Source organism: Acanthaster planci, linkage group LG04 (assembly GCF_054643075.1).
Source record: "Acanthaster planci isolate LZ-2023a linkage group LG04, COTS_SCS, whole genome shotgun sequence".
In the NCBI taxonomy this organism is placed as follows: Eukaryota; Metazoa; Echinodermata; class Asteroidea; order Valvatida; family Acanthasteridae; genus Acanthaster; species Acanthaster planci.
In genome coordinates this window covers 5983669-6002151 of record NC_141780.1, presented here as the reverse complement: position 1 = coordinate 6002151, position 18483 = coordinate 5983669, and the positions used below count along the sequence as shown (strand labels likewise).

Genomic DNA, 18483 nt, shown 5'->3' with positions numbered 1-18483 from the left:
CAGATAAAGAACACAGCCTCCAGAAGTTTGGGCGGCCAAAAGGGCCAAAATTAATTGTAACAAAAATAAATAATTACGAGCAAACACAATCTTTGGCCTTGGGTTTTTTTTTTTACAAACAAACAAACTCAACGCGAATCAAAAGAAAATTCTTAACCAAACTAACTTGGCTCCATCGTTGGGGGCGTCCTATACCATACTCAACCATTGTGTTGGCGGGCGCGATTAGGTGATGTCCACGATCACGCAAGCGGGCTGTCGATTTTGTTGCCCAATATTATTTGGCAGTAATTTTGACATAAACTAATTGCCCTTTGTTTCTGGTTAACATTTATTGAAGATTGTTTCCAAACGGGGAAGTAAAATTGGAGAATTCATGCAACTATCTACTGATAGCGCAATGCTTTAAGTAAAAACAAAGGGCAATTAGTTGATGTCAAAATTATTGCCAAATAATATTGAGCAACAAGATCGACAGACTCCGCCTGCCAACACAATGATTGCGTATGGTATAGGACGCCCCCAACGATGGAACCAAGTTAGTTTGTTTAAGAATTTTTTATATATAACGGGTTTGCCCTTACCCAACGTATCTTTATAAGCACTGTATGCTCAGTGCTTGTCCGAGAGCTTGCGAAAAAAAAAACCCTCACAAGCTTACTCGGGTGGGACTCGAACCCACGACCTCCTGCTTACTAGTGCAGATGTCTTAACCACTCGACCACCGAGCAATAATTTTTTATTGATTCGCGTTGAGTTTGTTTGTTCAAAAAAGACCGGGCTGCCAAATGGGTCAAATTAATTTTACACAAAATAAACTATTATACGTTGGAACCAAATTTGTTTCAGAATTTTTCAAATGATTTGCGTTTAGCTTCGTTGTGAAAAATTGAAGTAAACTGCTGGCGACCTTTGGTTTGGACTTTTTTTTCAATTATTTCGTATTTTGATTTACTGTTTTGATTTTGGGAACTTTTGGGGGCACATTGTTTTCAGATGTTGGTTATTTATTTAAAAAATAATTTCTGTTATAATTTATAGTTTACTATTTACATTTTGATAAGAAAATGCTTTTCGCCCGTTATTATTCGTTTTTGGTAAAATTATGTTTTGTGACATGCAACTTGTAATTTTTTAATTACAATTTTTATAAATTTGTTTCTCAAATGGTTTTGGTGCTTTTTTTTGTTTTATCATTTAGATTTTTGAATAAGAAGATTCTGTTTGCTCGTAATGGTTTATTTTTGTTAAAATTAATTTTAGTCCTTTTGGCCGCCCATACAGAAGCCTTAATTTCACAATGAACCAATCCTTATAAATTATTACATTTGCCCGAGGACCCGTTCTGTTTTATTCGTCCTTATGTGCACCGTAGCACGAAAGTGCAAATGTAGAATCGTATACTTTAGTATTTTACCACGGAGACAATCCTGCCCGGTTCATTTAGGTGGAAGGTCGAAAGGAAAATTTAAGGAACCGACTCATCCAACAGGACTAAATCCCTGTTGCGTCATTTTGCTTTAAAAGTCACTGGTGTACGTGCAGCAAGCGTATGTCGGGGCTGTTTCAGGAGGCTTCTTTCCTAAATATAATAGGCTCAGACGAACTTCGACGGTTTCTCTCTTTTTCTCTGCTTGCCGCGCTCTGCAACATCCGTGGAGGTTCTCCATCCAAATTGGTAAGATCACAAATGTCAAGCTGCATAAAAGCTCCTGAGAAAATTCCCTTGTTATTCTTTAAATCGTTGTTTATTTCTGACAATGGTCATTAAAAAGAAATCAAAAGTCAATGCTAAATCACCCAAGAAAAAAAGCCACACTCTTCATGCAGCTGCTCTTTCGTCTCGCTGTTTATTTTGTAAACCTCACCAAATCTGGGGAAAAGATTGACCTAATGGGGAAGCAAACGTATAGAGCAGGGTCTATTTACAGGTGGATTGCATCGAATAATGTTGTTCATCAAATCGTTATGAACTGGCTCTTTATAGTAACATGGATTTGGATAAAAAACCATCGAGTCAACTGGAAACTGCTACATTGTATCTCGTTTACAATGAATTTCGCACCTGGAGTGTAGTGATTAATTCCCAGGGGCAAGGGTAAATGCAGTGATAATGTGAATGTATGCTATGTTTATTAGGTTTATTGGGCTTTATTTCTGGTTTCTAACGAGATGGTTGTTAACCAAACTGATCCGGTAGAAAAAACACACGTGAACCGAAACCGATCCCACCCGATCTGGCCAGAATAATGGGAAGACCGATCCGATCTGACACATAGTCTGTTTCGGAAACATATCTCGAAATGTTCGTCCTTGATAAAGCAAAGGCTGGGGACTTGAAATCCACCGCAGGCTTGTAAAGAAGCCACTATTTTTCAGTTCAGCATTGATTTTACAACATTTTGGCCAGGTCGTAGGCCTACAAACTTTTCTCCAGAATTCAGTGAAATTTCAAAGAGAGGAAGTAAAAAAAAAGTTGGTTCAAAATTCAATAATTTCTCAATATTTCTGTCGGTGACCTTCAGTTCCACAAAGTTTCACCAGTAGATTGGGTTTGCTTACAGGGATCTCGCATGACTAAAATATATAGTGGGTAAAAAGGAGGATTTTTTGTTTGTTCCTAAAAACCCAAAGGTGTTATAGAAGACATAAGTGTAGTTTGTTGTTACTGTAATGGAGGGGGGGTCCTGTTTGTATCTACATAGGAAGGAGTGTATCAGACTTAAACATGATGTCTATGTAGTTGCAATTGCTGTTGCTAGAAGGAAGTTTATTTGTTGAAGTGTGACTAACACCTCCCAATCACGGTCTCGAGAATCCACATACAAAGAAATCGTTCAGAAGCAAGTCATCAAAACTAAAGCAAGGATTCCTGGAGTTTGGTGCTCTCCAGGAGGTTGTCTCTGTATTTCATTTTCAAAACATTTTCCTCCTTTGAGGGTCTCTGTCTTTCATAAATCCATGTTTCTTTCCAAAGAACACCTTATGCAATATCCATACGATTGGTTTTCGTACTAACGTTTAGTATTGGCTTTTTTTCAGAAGCCTCCTATCTTGCCTTGTAAGCGAGGCGATCCGATCTTGGTAAAATTTGATACTTGAGGGATGGTGGGAACACATTATAGATTACCAACCTTGCACTCCAACGTGTATTTACGGATAAAAAGTCATGCTACTTTTATTGTCCCAAATGTTTGTCATTTTCAGGCTACGCCTCTAATTGGAGCATCAAAGTTAGGCTCCTTCCTTTTCAGGCTCCTTGTTCAATGAATGAACTGAATTATCGTTATACCATACAGAGTAAGTGGACGAAACACGCCCAGCAAGATCTAGTCAAGAATTCATTACAGCCCGAAGCTGACATTTCAAGCACAAACAGCTAATTCAAGCTCCGTACTCACCAGTATCTCAGCCAAAACAGGTGTTCATTTTACTCCTAAGTGGCCAAAGGCAATTAATGAAACTGAATATCTACCACAATATGGGTACATATTTTACTCCCAGATGAATGAGAAGCAATTTTTAGTGACAGACTATCTTGCCTAAGACACACTAGCTGTCCAACCCCAACCGAAAGACAGGTTTAGTTCTAGTCTAGGTTCCTGTATTCTACTGGTGTCAACTACTCTTAAATAGTAAAGCCTGGGTCATATGGCCATAACGAACGCCGACGGCACACAGGACGTCAATATGCAGGCAGTCCCAGAGGAGATGCTGCGGGACGTCATTCTACCAAAAAATTGAACAAAATTTTGTTTGAAACTCAAACAATTCTTTGTTTGCCCTTTTAGCTTAGGTTTTCACTCTTAGAAGCTTTTTGATACCGCGTTTTGATGTATTTTGTTTGTGGTCAACTATTTTGTTTACAATTGGGCTGCATTACCTTAGTAATAAGGACAAAGTGGCTAAAATCAATAGTTTAAGAGATGCATCGTAATTGTACATGTGTTTAATCGTTCACGTTACCTTCATGAATTATTAGTGTTTGTCATTGTCAACTTCCAAAGAACTGTACTTTATAAATCTCCAGCAGGCGGATGAAGGATTTTTCAAAAGCAATTCAGAAACACAGAAACGAACGCGTTTCCAACGATTTGTTGAACGAACACCTATTTGGGACACTATATCTTAGGATTGGTTTTTGTCCTACGAACGCATGTTCACGCAATCAGGAACGGCCTTTAGTCTACGGGGTTTTAAAGATATAAAAGCCGTAATTGCATTGGATTTTTAAAACAAACTTCAAATTGCACCTTCGTGTCTTAGTTAATCTTCATTTCCAATTTTCGTTTTACTATTTCAAAGGATGTTTTGCTATGGTTTTGCTTTTATGATAGTATGTCCAATTCATAGCAAATGTATGACGGCATCCAAAAGAGACATCTTTATTGTTACATTGTTCTGTACACAAAAAAAATATGAAATAGATTTTTATTTTGCTAATTCATTATTGTGCACACCAATAAGCAAGCAGCAACCGTTAATCAGAAATGATTTAGTGAGTAAATTTGGAATTCACAAATTGAATACAGGACCTATGCACTGAATTAACCATGTCTTCCCACGATGATACGATGAATCACAGCAGCTGAAAAACTTCAAATATCATACAATTTAATTCACATTTGAATGTATGCATTTAACCTAAAAAGGAAGTCAAACTTTTTTCATACAATGAAGGCGTGTACGAAATGGCAGACAAAATATTTTGGAACCGTTACTGCAGCTACATTTTACTGTATTAACATTCACTTGAATTTTCCATATCAGGCAATCTTATGGAATATTTAATAAAGGCATAAATGATATACCTTTCAGTGCGATGCTGTGACTCGATGATGTTTCGTAAGCTGACAACCATCTTTACACAAAACGATTCTTATCCTTATCCGTCTACCCGATGAGTAATCACCATGGGTCATCGATAATTGAGTTGTAGCCGATTGCTTATACGTTGCCTATACCATCATAAGTCGTCACCATTATATCGAAGTTTGGTAATAACTATGCATGCCCTTTTGTAAGCAATCATTACCATGCCATACTGTACACTGTGTATGTACCATAATCAGCGCAGTCCAAGTTTTTGGAGCATCATTTTCAATTCTAGATTCTCATGTTTTTGGCCTCGGGAATAATTTGTTTGCTGAAATAAAAAAGCTTATATGATTCAATGAGTGATTCCTATGTTGTGCTTTAAGTTTTAAAACTATGATTTTCCAAAAGGAGTAATTCGATCCTTTGATATCTGCACCTTGCATAGCCATCGATTAGGGATAGCGTACGAGCTTATTCATTCCCTGGCATCTCGCATTAGCACGTAAACTCCGTTTCTTTTCAAATGTCCTTATTCCACTTTGGTGATTTTTACCCAATCAACATAATTGCCTTAACTGTGAGACGAACAATCCGAGTTGTTTTTCTTCTCTGATTTCCATATTCTGCACAATGTAACATGCTTTTACACAATTTCGGGAATAGGCCGACTTGAGATTTCAGATTTTTGTGTGATCTTTTATCCTTCTTGCTGAAAAGAACGGCTTCAGGGACATGAATAATTTGAATACATGTCTAGATTTTCAGAAGCACAACACGCACCTCAGCCTCAGAAGAGCCTTGTGAATCGTATAGGACTAATTACTCAGCCATGATTATTTGATCTGGAAAACACGGAATGACAAACAATTTAAATGCTTGTTCCATTATAATAAAACTGAATTTCCAAAGACGATGTAAATTCTGTGGACTTGTGTATGTATAAAGCAATGACATAACTGGCTAAATTCAAAATACTGATGTGCATATAGTTTTCCTAATTAATGTTGTGTTACTGAAATCTCGACCAAAGTTATCAGTTCTTTCTTTTAAGGAATAATTCACCGTGACTAACACTTTTAACTCGAAAACTCTTCCAAATCCGGAAATTAAAGACTAAGCTATGTATGTCATATGACTTTAGTAAACAACTAATGTAATTCAGAAGTCTTACTCAATCTTAGTGTTCTAAAGCATGAACCTATATGGGTATTTATATCCACTTAAACTGGCTTCATGTCTTGCAAAATACACACAGTTCCATTACCTTCATGCAAATCTAACGTTAAACACTATACTAAATTTCGTCCTTAAATCTCAAGAAATCCTTTAAATGAAGAGTCAAATGAATGCTTACTTCTTTGGCAAAACTACTCTCGTTAACTGTCTAACGTTGGTCTCGTAAAAACTGGTGAAAACTGTATTTTTGGACAAAACTCTTTCAAGAGACACTTAAGAAAAGATGTCTGTCTGATGGCCTGGTTACAAAGCTCCAAACTATTGAGGAGGCTCTTCAGAGTTGTGGCCTGGCTCACTGGAACAATGTCCCTTTCCTTTAACGTTTATGGTCCAAAGATGCAGACAGGGTCGGTGGCATTACAAACGAAGATTATTGTCCTTAAGTTTAAGCCAAAACTGGGTTTGGTGGCAAAAATGAGAACCATGAGAATAAAAGGGGGTGCCCTTTGACAAGAAGTAGGGACAACAGGTCCATGGACTTGGGTCAGATTTGGGGGTGAAAATTTCTTCCTCCTATCACGCTGCATTGAATGTAACTGATGATGTAAATGGCAAAGCAGAAAGTGCGGAGAGAAACATCGTTATTCTGAGGAGGTTGGCCCAGACTTTCTCGTGAAAACTAACTGGGTTTGTTGAAAGGCTGATATTGCTGCAGTTTCCATCAACTATGTATTTTTTAATTGCATCGTTTGGTGCTTAAATCTTTCAGAGGCTTAGCTGACGTGATGGTTGTGGAACTTACGAAGATGTTATTTGCACTGGGAGTGATTATCATCGCTGCTGGTAAGTACGCCTTTGATCACACGTATTAATTTTGTGAAAATCGAACAGGTTGACGTCTTCTATTCCAAGCGTACTCTCACGTGCTGCGTACATGGATTTAAGACTTTTCCTCATGGCTGTAAGTGGCGTTTACCATTCCTGTTATGTACCCAGAACTACAAACTCGTGATACCGATGGAGCTAACAATATGGTTTTGTTTTGTTTCATTCTGAAAAAAAAATCTGGGTAGAGGAAATTGGCGCCACCATGCTTTACTATTGCTGGTATAGGATTCCGCAAAAATAGTAAAGAGAAGCTGTTGGGGAGAACATTTAATGTTGATGACCATTGTGTGTGTGCGAATGTGTATTTTGCTACGTGATGCACTGTTGTAACGTTAAATCACTTAGTCTTTACACAGCAACATTCCGTGCAATAAGGTTAATGATTATGTTATCACCTTAATATGAACAGCTACTAACAAGATCTGTGAAATGGCCGAATGGTTAAGCTCGCGGTCATCAGATCGTTAGAGAGTGGGTTCGAATCCCCCTTGTGGCTTTTTATTTTCCCAACGCTTGCTGTCAGTCAGTAGCTATAAGAGACTCTAATTCACGCCGTCAAATACCAACAGTACCTTAGCCTACCGGGTAAGCTCTTCTGCTGGGACTGTCCGCGAAGTCCAGGTGAGCGCCTTAGTACAGGTTCGAGACGTATGGCCGAGTCGGCGGCCAGGGCTTGGGGGCCTGTCTCGTTCCTCCCTTGCATGGTCGCTCGAACACTTTTGGGGTTAAATGGATGGGCAGGGAAGGCAGTGCGGTGGGCCGGGAACCCGAGACCCAGGAGAGTCCTATATGGAAGCCGGTAACTGCTATTCCTTGCGAATTTCAGGAGTCCGTGCGCCTGAATGCTTGGTCAACACCGCATAACTTTTGGATTTTTTTCCCTCAGAGTCACCACTTTCTTTATTTCCCTGGGCGCAGAACAAACAAGGCAATTTTTTAGGTTTGAACGCGATTAGTTAAAGAATTGATGCTGATTTATTTTCACTGGTACATTTAATTTCCTAAATTTTGACAATAAAACTGATCCCAACCGGGTTGGGTCCATTTCTTCTCAGTGATCTCAGTATAAAAGCTGTGAGGTGTATAGTGAATGTTTATGTATCAACAATGACAGATCCAGGGATGTCACAGTTGCGCGGCACTCGTCTCCCTTTTTTATTGATAGAAATACATTTTCATTTGTTATAACAACAAATTTAGTTTACTTGCAACAACAGAATAATTAGATATTTTCAAAGAGAAATTCTTACAAAAGATACATCCCATATCTTCGTAGGTCACCCCAACGCTACAACAAATGTGTTGCAACTGCCGTTTTGCACAGTTATGGCAGCAATGACATGGTATATCTTCAACGACGCACTCCTGCAAAACAGTTGGACAAAATGGATAATTATCTTGCTTTTCTGGTACAATTGGCCCGAAATATATACACGCGCCATACGGCACAATGTTGTGTCTATGCGCGCGGTCCGCTCTCCGGCCAGACGTGACAACACTGACCAGGGGAATGGAGATGGGGGCTGGAAAGCGTATGGCTATTGCAACAATGTTGTCTAGGATGGTAGGTAGGGCCTCAAAATGAAATCCGCATGTAGACCGAGTCGGGAATTGAAACCATACCGCAGAGACAACAGGCAAGGGAAACACCAATACGCCAAAATAAGTATAGACAACAAACTAATAATTTCCCTGATCAAAGCTTTAAACAAGGCACGCATTATGTATTACTCAAATACTCATCTATTGCAGTTTATTATGTTTGCTTCTGTTAAGTATTTAATTCCACTTCTTTCTAATTTATCTTTTCCTGAAAACAACTCTGCTTTTCTAGCTGATCAATCCGAAGAGATCTCTACATAACTGTGCCTTCTTTATAAAATGGATGTGGTTACTGAAGGAAAGCTAAAGGAAAGGAAAAAATTCTTGCTAAGAGTAATAAGAATTGATTAACTTTCTTGATCGGAGTATTTGCAAATGTTCAAACACAAAGGCACATGTCGGCGTTGCATTCACTGAGAAGTGATTTTCAAGGTCACTTGATAATGATAGCTTTATAACTTTGACCAAATCATCACTGACACCTGAACTAACACTTGATGACATTTGAAAAATCTCACACTGTGTGTTGAACAGCGTATATTAACTTTGGCTCTCACGAATTGCATCCGAGCGGTGTGTTTGCGCACTCGACCTTTCTTTTTCGTTCACGACGTCAGACCTCTCTTAAATCCTCGTGTTGAAAGGTTTTTATTTAGTCTTTTACCAAGACGACCCATGTTTATCTTCTTCCCCATGGACACGTTAGAATAGTAATTCAACGTCACATACTGACTAAAGGAAACTGATTATTCTTCTTCTGGCGTCAGTTTGGTTATATTGGTTTGAATCACAGAAAAGCAAGATAGCTGCCCTGTGATAAAAGTCTGTACCCAACAAGGATAACAGAGGGAACATTGGTATCAACTCCTTTGAAGTGTTTTTTTTCTCCGCAAGGCACTACCTTGCACGTCCACACCCATAGATCAAATTAAACCTTTCATTTTACAAAATTGAAGCATTGTAATCAACTTTTGCAGTTAATCTACAAAAATGTTCATATTTAAACAGTGACCGACTGAAGAGCAGATTTCGGACCATTATTTTCGGGGGAACTTTTACGGACGGGGAGCCTACAAAAATTGGAATTCCTTAATTTTTCCTTGTAATTTTTAAGGCCTTTCCTCACATGAGTTTTTTATTGAGGGTTGAGATTTATACGTTCATTATAGGAAGAATGAAAATAAGTACCTTCTGGCTTTGCATTTCAAGCAAACGGGGGGAGGGGCATACCCCACGACTCTCCATGGATTCAGCCAATTGAAGTAAATTTTGTGAAATGCTATTTCTCAGAGGGTTCGTTGCGCGCTACAGATCCATTCCTGCATAAAATGCCAACAATGTATTTTCATTTTTTTTGGCCCATGGCTTTGATGTCATGAAGCAGCTAAGTTAGTTATGAAATTATAATTGATTGAGAGAGAGAAAGAAAGACGATATTTAATGGGTTTGTTCCTTTGTGCGCATATCTGGCGTTACTGCATTGTAAATGACAGCCGATCATTTCGCACGTACCATAAAATATAAAGAAACACTCAATTTACTTTTTCGACAGAAAACCCCCAGCAATGGCACAGGCAAACACATTGGTATGGTTGAAAGTTTTATGCTGTGAAAGGGTGACAAAGGATGTGTACAAAATTGAAAGTCACTGCCTTTTTCAAATTGTGAGCTTTTGGAAATGTCGGGTTTGTTTTCAAGTTTAATACACGTCATGAATAAAGGAAAGTGAAAGGATGTTTTGTTGCCATTTCTTATAAATGAGTAACATATTATGTGGAATAGTGCATGTAATATTCTGATTTCTGCCATTGAATGTAGTGGGATTTCAGTTCACTTTCATCAGATGAAATTTTTGCTTTCCTTACTTATTTTCTTTCTTCACTGAGTGTTTTGCCATTTTTGACTTGCAAGTCGTATATTTATAAATAGCTTTACTGTACACCCATCGAAGACCTGGGTCTTGTGGAAAAAATCACTAGCTTAGCTTTACCATCAGAAAAACTTAGAGTGTTTTTATACCAACTAATTGACAAAGTAGATTGCTCAGTCCAACAGATAAACATTATCGAGAAGTTTTTTAAACGTAGCCATGAATCAGTAACGTTCTACTCATGCTCAAGGAGGTGCTTCGTTGTTGGCATTATTGACGTTGCTGTCATTGTTGTCTGTTGTTTGTTGTTAATGTATTGCGACATGAACCCACATTATAGCTGTACTTATATCGTTCTCTATAAAAGCTATGGTCTTAATCGTGCTGCAAGTTGCTCTGGGAAATTTAATGTATGCATGCAGCTGTGTGATTAAGAAACAGTTCTCCATATACCCGCTGATGCCGGCTCCGTTCAAAGACCAAATTTAGTTCACGTTAATTTAGCAAAGCACACAAGACTGTCGTAAATTATGGATCTTCAATTAAAAATACAAACAGACCGGACTCACAACCGAGGGGAATCCAAGGTGGGGCGGATTCCGCCCCCCCCCTTCCCACTCGTTTCTTTTAGGTTTTAATGGCATGAGTCCGATGAAGTTTTGTTCCTCTTCTAAACACTAAAAATAATATAGTCATTACAAATTTTCTTTAGAACGTATGTTTGGGTGGGTTATACCTGTTTGTTCCCTTTTTTTAAACGTAGCAACAACCTCAGTTTCTGCAAAAGTCTGTGTTCTCGGTACGGAGCCCGACCCTGGTGACGGTGGCAGGGTCAAATTCGTCATTCCGCCGGGCGATCCGTGTACCTGCGCCGAGGTCAGACTGGGTGGTCACAATACCTACGCTCCGCCGAGACCGCGAGGAACGGTCTATGTCGGCATAGGTGACCTGCAAAAGATCTCTGCAGACAGACTGCGTGAGCATTTCCATTGCACTACGAACAAACCGGAGAGAACTTCGACTTCCAATCCGCGAGGTGAGGGACACTTGAGAATTCAGGGGCGTGTCCTTGGAGCTGAAATTTTGTTGAGGGGACAAAACTTACTGAGAGCGCTCACATGAACCTCCCCATGTTGCGCACGATGAAGCACCGGAACGCACATAGTCTCTTGGGAATGCTCCTAGGAAATGAATTGCTTTTATAACCCGTCATTATCTCTGTCGTCTCAGGCAAACTCTTGCAATTTTTATATAAGAGCCAGTTTCCTCACATCAGAAAGGGTGATTTTTATCCTCTTACATATCACTCGCTCAAGAAATATTTCGGGAACATTTCATAACATTTCGCAGATGCAAGGTGTCACTTTCAAGTGAACGAGCGTTCACATCACGGTCAGTTCGAATGAGCAGTTTTCCTTTTCAAACTACATCTGGCGGCAAGATGTCAGCCTCGTGGCTAAAATTGACCTGTATCCGAGAAAGCCTTTAGGGCGATATTTCGCTTCATTGCAAGCATGACCTCGTTTACTTATACGAAAGACTGATCTTATGAGTTTTGTCAACAAAGCTCAGAGAGCATAGGCATATCTGAACTATTCTGTTACTTTTTCCTTCACAGAATCGACGTTACAGGTAAGCACAAGGGTTCCTAAATCGACGCCTAAAGTGACCACAGGTGAAAAAGGATTGACAACTAAAGTCACCACCCGTGCGCGGGAGTCGACTTCTGAAGTCGCTACCATAATCACAGAAGCAGATTCGACACATGTCGTATCGACTCTCCACGAGACAACAATGGCGCCAAAGCTGACGGAGCCTGCGGCAAATTGTCAGGAGATCTTGGATGCTGGTATAAGCACTAGCGATGTATACACCATTCAGCATAACGGTGAGACCATGCAGGTCTACTGCAGTATGGAGTCTGGTGCCGGCTATATAGTGAGTGTTTTTCCCTTACTGAAATAATTACACAATGTTCTGTCATTTTTTGGACAGACAATAATAAGGGGCCGAATTTCCATTAAAGAAAGAATCACTGTAAACCAGTTTTAAAAGGGAAAAACTTTGACGTATGCCTTAATAACACTTTGTTTTATTTGTTTGGTTTTCTCGTTGTTGGGGGTAAATTCAGATGCCTTCTCTGACAGAGATTTTTTTAAATCTCCACCCCCCTCAAAAAAGATTAATAATAAATTGAAAAAGCGTTGACCACTGTAGGAGGGAATCGGTTGATTCTGAGTCAAGACGTGCCACCTTTTACCTTTTCCACCTAATTCAAATGTGGATGCATCTAGCCATAGTTATTTGGTTCCACCTCGACCCCATCCAATAAACTTCACTTTGAGTCAGTGAACGGCTTTCATCCAAACGTTTTTAATGATTGGTGAAATACGGCAGTGTGTTTCCCAAAACGCAGGCGGATCACCTGCAACCTTGTTAACGGTGAACAATATTTAAAAATTCTATATTTTGAAGCTTGCTGGTTGTTTTACACTTTGTTTATGAAGGGCAAGAACACAAGTACGCGTCTTCCCTCACTGAGTCAGAATTTACTAAAAGGACAGACCTCGTTAATTTAAATGCAAAACGTAGTGGCAGAAGGCAAAAGTAAAACGTTTTGCAAGGCTGTGATCCATTTATTCCTGAAATTGCGCATTTTTCTCCCTGTAGGAAATGTTTAAGAGTGCCGATCGGTTTCTGACAACGAATTCGACAAACAACGAGGCTAAACTTATAAGCCCTTCGCAAACTATCAAACTGAACTTACTGTGACGATTTAATGATCAGCATTCGCATCTCAAAGCACAAAAAAGTATCCATGACTTTTTTGCAACTCTTCCGCTCTCGCAGGTGTTTCAACGACGCATCAACGGCTCCGTTAGCTTCGACCGCTCTTGGCAGGAGTACGCCGAGGGTTTCGGCGATCTGACCGGGGAGTTCTGGCTGGGCAACGAGAAGCTGTATGATCTGACTCGTACTGGCAAATGGGAGCTGGTCATTACTCTGAGGGCGTTCGATGGGCAGAATGCCACGGTTCGTTATGAGGACTTTAAAATAGAGTCAGTGGGTGAAAAGTACAAGCTTGAGATCGACGATTTCCATACGGTTGCAGAACATGCAGGTATGTTACAGCTCCCTTAAGAAGTGCACCATATGATGCAACCTTCCCTTTAGCTCATTTTTCTTCTACAACGACCTCATAATTACGCCTGGTCTAACTACACTGCTTTCTTAAAAAATTTCCCAAACTACACGGACAGTTAAAGTTAGACTGTTCGGGCTGTAACATGGTATTTACCCAGACTACCCCCCCCCCCCCATTGAATTGAGGTTTCGAAGTGTGAACATTTTGTAACCAGCTGTATATTTCATTTAAAGTTTTAATTGCAATATAAACTACTTACCAAATCAGCAAAGGATTTAATAATGAGGCTGTACTCAAGTGACAAACGTGCTTCATAGCGCGCGTTGGCACTTAAATGTTTGCGTACAAACCTTAGCCAAACTTCAGCTTGCGTTTTCCGTGCGTGCATTATCAATTTCTACCTCTTTTAAAATAACTGAACTCAACAGTATTACTTATTACATTTTGGACGATGTGAACCTAATTTTCCTGATATTTACCCAATCGCACGAACGATGCCTCGCTACCTTTGCTCCTCACCAGCTTCATTTTTCACGCTAACACAAATAACAAAAATAAAAGCTGCTAAAAGAACACTTAAGGCTAGTCCATACACGAGTACCCTCCGCTGTTTGTAATCCAGGCTTTTACTCCGAAATGACACTGTGTGAAACTTGCCATCAATATGAAACAATTGGCAGCTGCCTCAAGTAACAGATTCAACAGCATTAAGCCGCCTTTCCAGATGCGCCCAACACTTGCGCCAACACAGCGTCCACGTGTGTTGCAGTGGAGTCGATTTTTGTGTCCGTGAAAGTGAAACACATGAACGCGTCGTAGGCTACCCAACAAAGTACATATACGGAAGGCCGCCTTTACGCAGGGTGACGGGCATAAAAGAATGGAGAAAAGCCGGCTCCGCCGTCTTGCGTAGCGTAATGGGTAAAGGAAAGAAACAGTATGGAGGATGTCCATGACTCGAATCTCAAAGGCCAAGTTTTCCCAGATTCTTACATGACAACGGCATATTTATGGGTTTTTTTATTGGTCTCCTTGTTTGAGTGCTATTGAATACCCCAAGTCTGAAAATTCTTCTCATCGCCTTAATTTCTTTTGTGTCAAAAACTGAGATTGTGAAATGCCCTTTCAAAGTGTCAAAGTGCAATACCAAAGCGATCCGATAGCAACGTTCCAAAAATCAGGCAAACTCAACTATTGACGATAAAATGCTCAACATGATCTACTCAGCTATTAAATTAATATCCAACATTGCAGGAGGATTATTTGTAAAGTGGAGTGGAAGCAGAAATTCACAGCGAACGTTATCATGCCTATTGATAGAGACTTGTTGATCTTAAATAGACTCCTCTAACAGGTAGATACATAACACACATTTTTATGCCCCCGTTAGCAGTTGCTATACGAAATTTCACAGTTTGCCTGACACTGACATTTAAAGATGCAGGTAATTCGGCGGTCCCGCTTTTGAGACTTTGCAAATGGTCTACACTGCCTTTAAGCAGGAGGAGAGACAAAACTTGTGGCAATGAAGAGAAAATACCGGTCTTGATTTCATGGGTTTTCCCCCATAAAACGGGACTTTATTAAAAACCTGATGATGCTTTCCCTCTTGTAGGTGATTCACTCCACGGCGACCAGAAATTCTCGACTAAGGACCGCGGCGACGACGGCTCTGGAAGTAGAAACTACGCTGCAATGTTCCACGGGGGCTGGTGGTACAAGAAATATAATGGCAACAATATCAATAGCAACTTGAACGGCTTGTACCACAGCAGCCCAAATGTCAATGACTACCAGGGGATACAGTGGGTCTCCTACAAAAGGAGAGATTACTCTCTGAAAGGGTGTGAAATGAAGATGAGTTGTGGGCCTAAAAAGGGTTGTGGAAGTGGTGGGAGTGGTAGTAAGAGTGGTGAAAGTAGCTCAACCTCAAATGAGCTACAGCCCGTTGGACATTAGAATACATGTCCAAAAGAAATGAAAAATTCCAATTAAGAGGAAATGAACTGCAGCCAATAATGTCATGGTTTCCCGTAACATGTACTTCACCGTCATTACGAATGTAAAAAGCAAGTTAATCAAATTTTTGGCAAGCGGTTCACGTGCCTATAATTTCCCGTGCATTTATGGAAAATTGTGGGCATCCATGGCAGCCTGCAGGTATTTCGCGTGAAATGATGAGATTTTAATTTCTAAATAGTGGGGCTTTATATTGATTGTCTGACAAGTAGCCAGAGTCCTGACTACTTGTTGCAAAATAAGAATGTTCCGTGTAGGTTCCAGCACAAAATGGCCGTTTATTGAAACACTGGTAAGATAATGGTCAAGTTAGAAAGACCTCTGCAATATCATAGTTTTCAAAGTCCCACATAAATTTTCAATTACATTTTGCTGTCCTAGTTTTGTGTCTTTTGTTGTCCCAAATTTTACTCCAATAAAATTACAAGTCCTGCAAAATATGGAATTAATGTGTTTCCTGAAGAAAATATTACTATACCAGTCAGAGAATAATCTCCACAGTTCACATACACAAACATTAATTCAGTATTCTTACTATTTATACTTTACTTTATGTTACCATATTAACCAATTTTATCCCTGAGGTTGTGACTGTCTAGCCTGACCAAGAACAGTCACTATCATCTCAATCACGTGGTCCCAGTAAGTTGCTTTATTACATGCGCAAAAATTCTCATAATTAACGTAGAATACGTTTATTAAGAATGACTACAAAATGGGAAGAGAGTTCAAGTAAAATGAGCTGGAATAATCAGTCATGTTGCTCGCACTGCCTGACGCTTTTATTTTCTGAGCTAAATGACAGGCTGTCCTTGTAATGTTCTTAATTATGAACTCATGTTCCTAAGTCTCATCTGTATGGTTTGTAGCTAGTAACGTGTTAGAGATGTGCGAGTGCAGATTTCGTATTTCCTTTGCCAGGTATGGGCGTTCTCTCCCCCTCCTTGCATGACTGTAGTTCAAGCTGCAGCGACATGGGTCTGCCTGCAGCTGAGCAAGTTACGCAGTTGGGCAGACATACATCCTGTGTGTACAATGAACTGTTTTCCCTTGTTTGCCAGGCTTTCTTTTTCTTCGACAACACCTTTTTTTTAATTTTTGCGTAGGAGCCAAAGGGGGGACAGCCACCCTGACCCAAATCAGCTCCTGAGTTAAGCCTTTATCAGTCTAATTTCAACTTGGTGTTACTATGTAGTGGATGGAATAGAATGTTATTAAGTTGTATACTTGATTGAAATGTTTGTGCAATCTATGAAATGTTAACTACTTTCTATCTTTTGTGATAATGTCAGACGTACGTTACTGAAATCAACCGTATTTTTGGGTATTTTTAGATATCAAGTAACTTTCTAAATACCCATTTCCATGAGCGTAATCCCGGGTGGAGCAAAAACTCAAGGGGGGTTGGGGAGAATTTTTCAGATTTCCAAAGACTAAAATGCATTCCATAACACTTTAAAAAGGGGGATTTAAAAAGCCTTTTGAATGTGCTATTCCTAATACATTTTACTGATGAATATCCGTATCATGAACACCGACCTCTAGATAGAGTCAAATGGTGTCAACCTCACCCCATTTTTCATATTTTAATGGACGGGAAAGTCACCCCCCCCACCTTTCCATATCCCCAATCCTCCGTCAAATTTCCTGCAGAAATTTATGCAACTGCACGCTTCATGTTAGAAAAGTTGATTTCATGGGCAAGATTACTTATTCTCAGTCTTTATTTACTTAAAGGACAGGAAAGACCGAAACTCAATTGAAATTCACATTGGTAGTAATAACTTATTCCTTCCAGTATTAAGATGCCTTGCAAAGAATCATTTCATTGTGCAAAAATACAAAATGCGCTTGATACGCCGGATACCGTCGTGGATGCCTTGGCTTGTTGTTAGTAATTCCCTTTGGTAACGTGTTAAGGTATGGTAAAATCTGAAGAATTGCGTTTCATAGTATTTTTAACTTTATGCCGATGGTCAAGCATAAAACGTCAATAACTGGAATTCTAACTTGGATTTATCAGTACACGTTGTTTTAAATTGTATGACTGAAGTTTTCTGGTAAGAAAATGATTGGAACAGAAATTTGTATAACCAATTAATATACGTTTCCGACATTACAGAGTATTGAAACATTTACCTGGCCTTATTCTTTTTTCTTGGGAATTTTCTGATGTTAGTTACTTAACATTTCCGTCACAAAAAGATGCACATGACGTAGTGGCTATATAGCAAGTTGGAAAACGCCGCACAATAGCTTAGACACGTATAATGGATGCTCGAGGCCTCTTAAATTACAAACGCACTAAAAACAAATTTTTCGTCTGTGTTAGTCTCCTTGTAGTAAAGTATAGATTGCCTGTTATAATTATCAATTCATATCTTGTTCAAGTTTTGAAATTGAATGTGAGAAAATGTTATATATTAATTTTCTTGATTTGTTAGGTTGTCGATAAAATTTGTTGTACCTAAAAACATTTTTTTGAGCAAAATTCACCAATTTTACAAGTTGCACGTAATAAACTCAAACAGAAACAGGTATAACCTATAGATTTGTTATTTTCTGAATTGTTCCGAAACTACAACTTGTTTGAGAGTCAGATAAATTCTATAAACCAAACCTGTTTTTGTATTTCTACTGTATCATTACATATTTTTGGTATCATAAGCATAAAACTGAAGTTGCTTAGCATATATAGTTAACACTGCTTACGAATAACATAGCTTTTGACATTTCGATTTGTCACGTTTATAACTGAGTATTTGCCAGACGGATAGTTGATTTAGGTCGGAAATTTTCGGATCTCATTTGTTGACAGTTGCTTGCAATGCGAGTTGTAAATGAAGGTCATATCGTGGTTGTTTAACAAGCTGAAAAAATGATCACTTATTTTCCCAAAACATGAATACTTATGAGATCATTAATGCACTTTGCTTGCCAACCTAGTTGGACGAAAGCTTGTTTT

General features: G+C 39.2%; 1 protein-coding gene across 1 annotated transcript; it reads left to right on the top strand.

Moving 5' to 3' along the window:
• The first annotated feature begins 1428 nt into the window (after positions 1-1428).
• On the top strand, positions 1429-16673 carry LOC147799327 (ficolin-3-like). The gene is made up of 7 exons (XM_087135434.1): positions 1429-1678; positions 6764-6837; positions 11118-11390; positions 11973-12292; positions 13205-13475; positions 15115-15304; positions 16625-16673. The coding sequence occupies exons 2-7, from the start codon at positions 6780-6782 to the stop codon at positions 16671-16673; spliced, it is 1161 nt and encodes a 386-aa protein (XP_086991560.1). The 5' UTR covers positions 1429-1678; positions 6764-6779.
• Positions 16674-18483: the final 1810 nt, after the last annotated feature.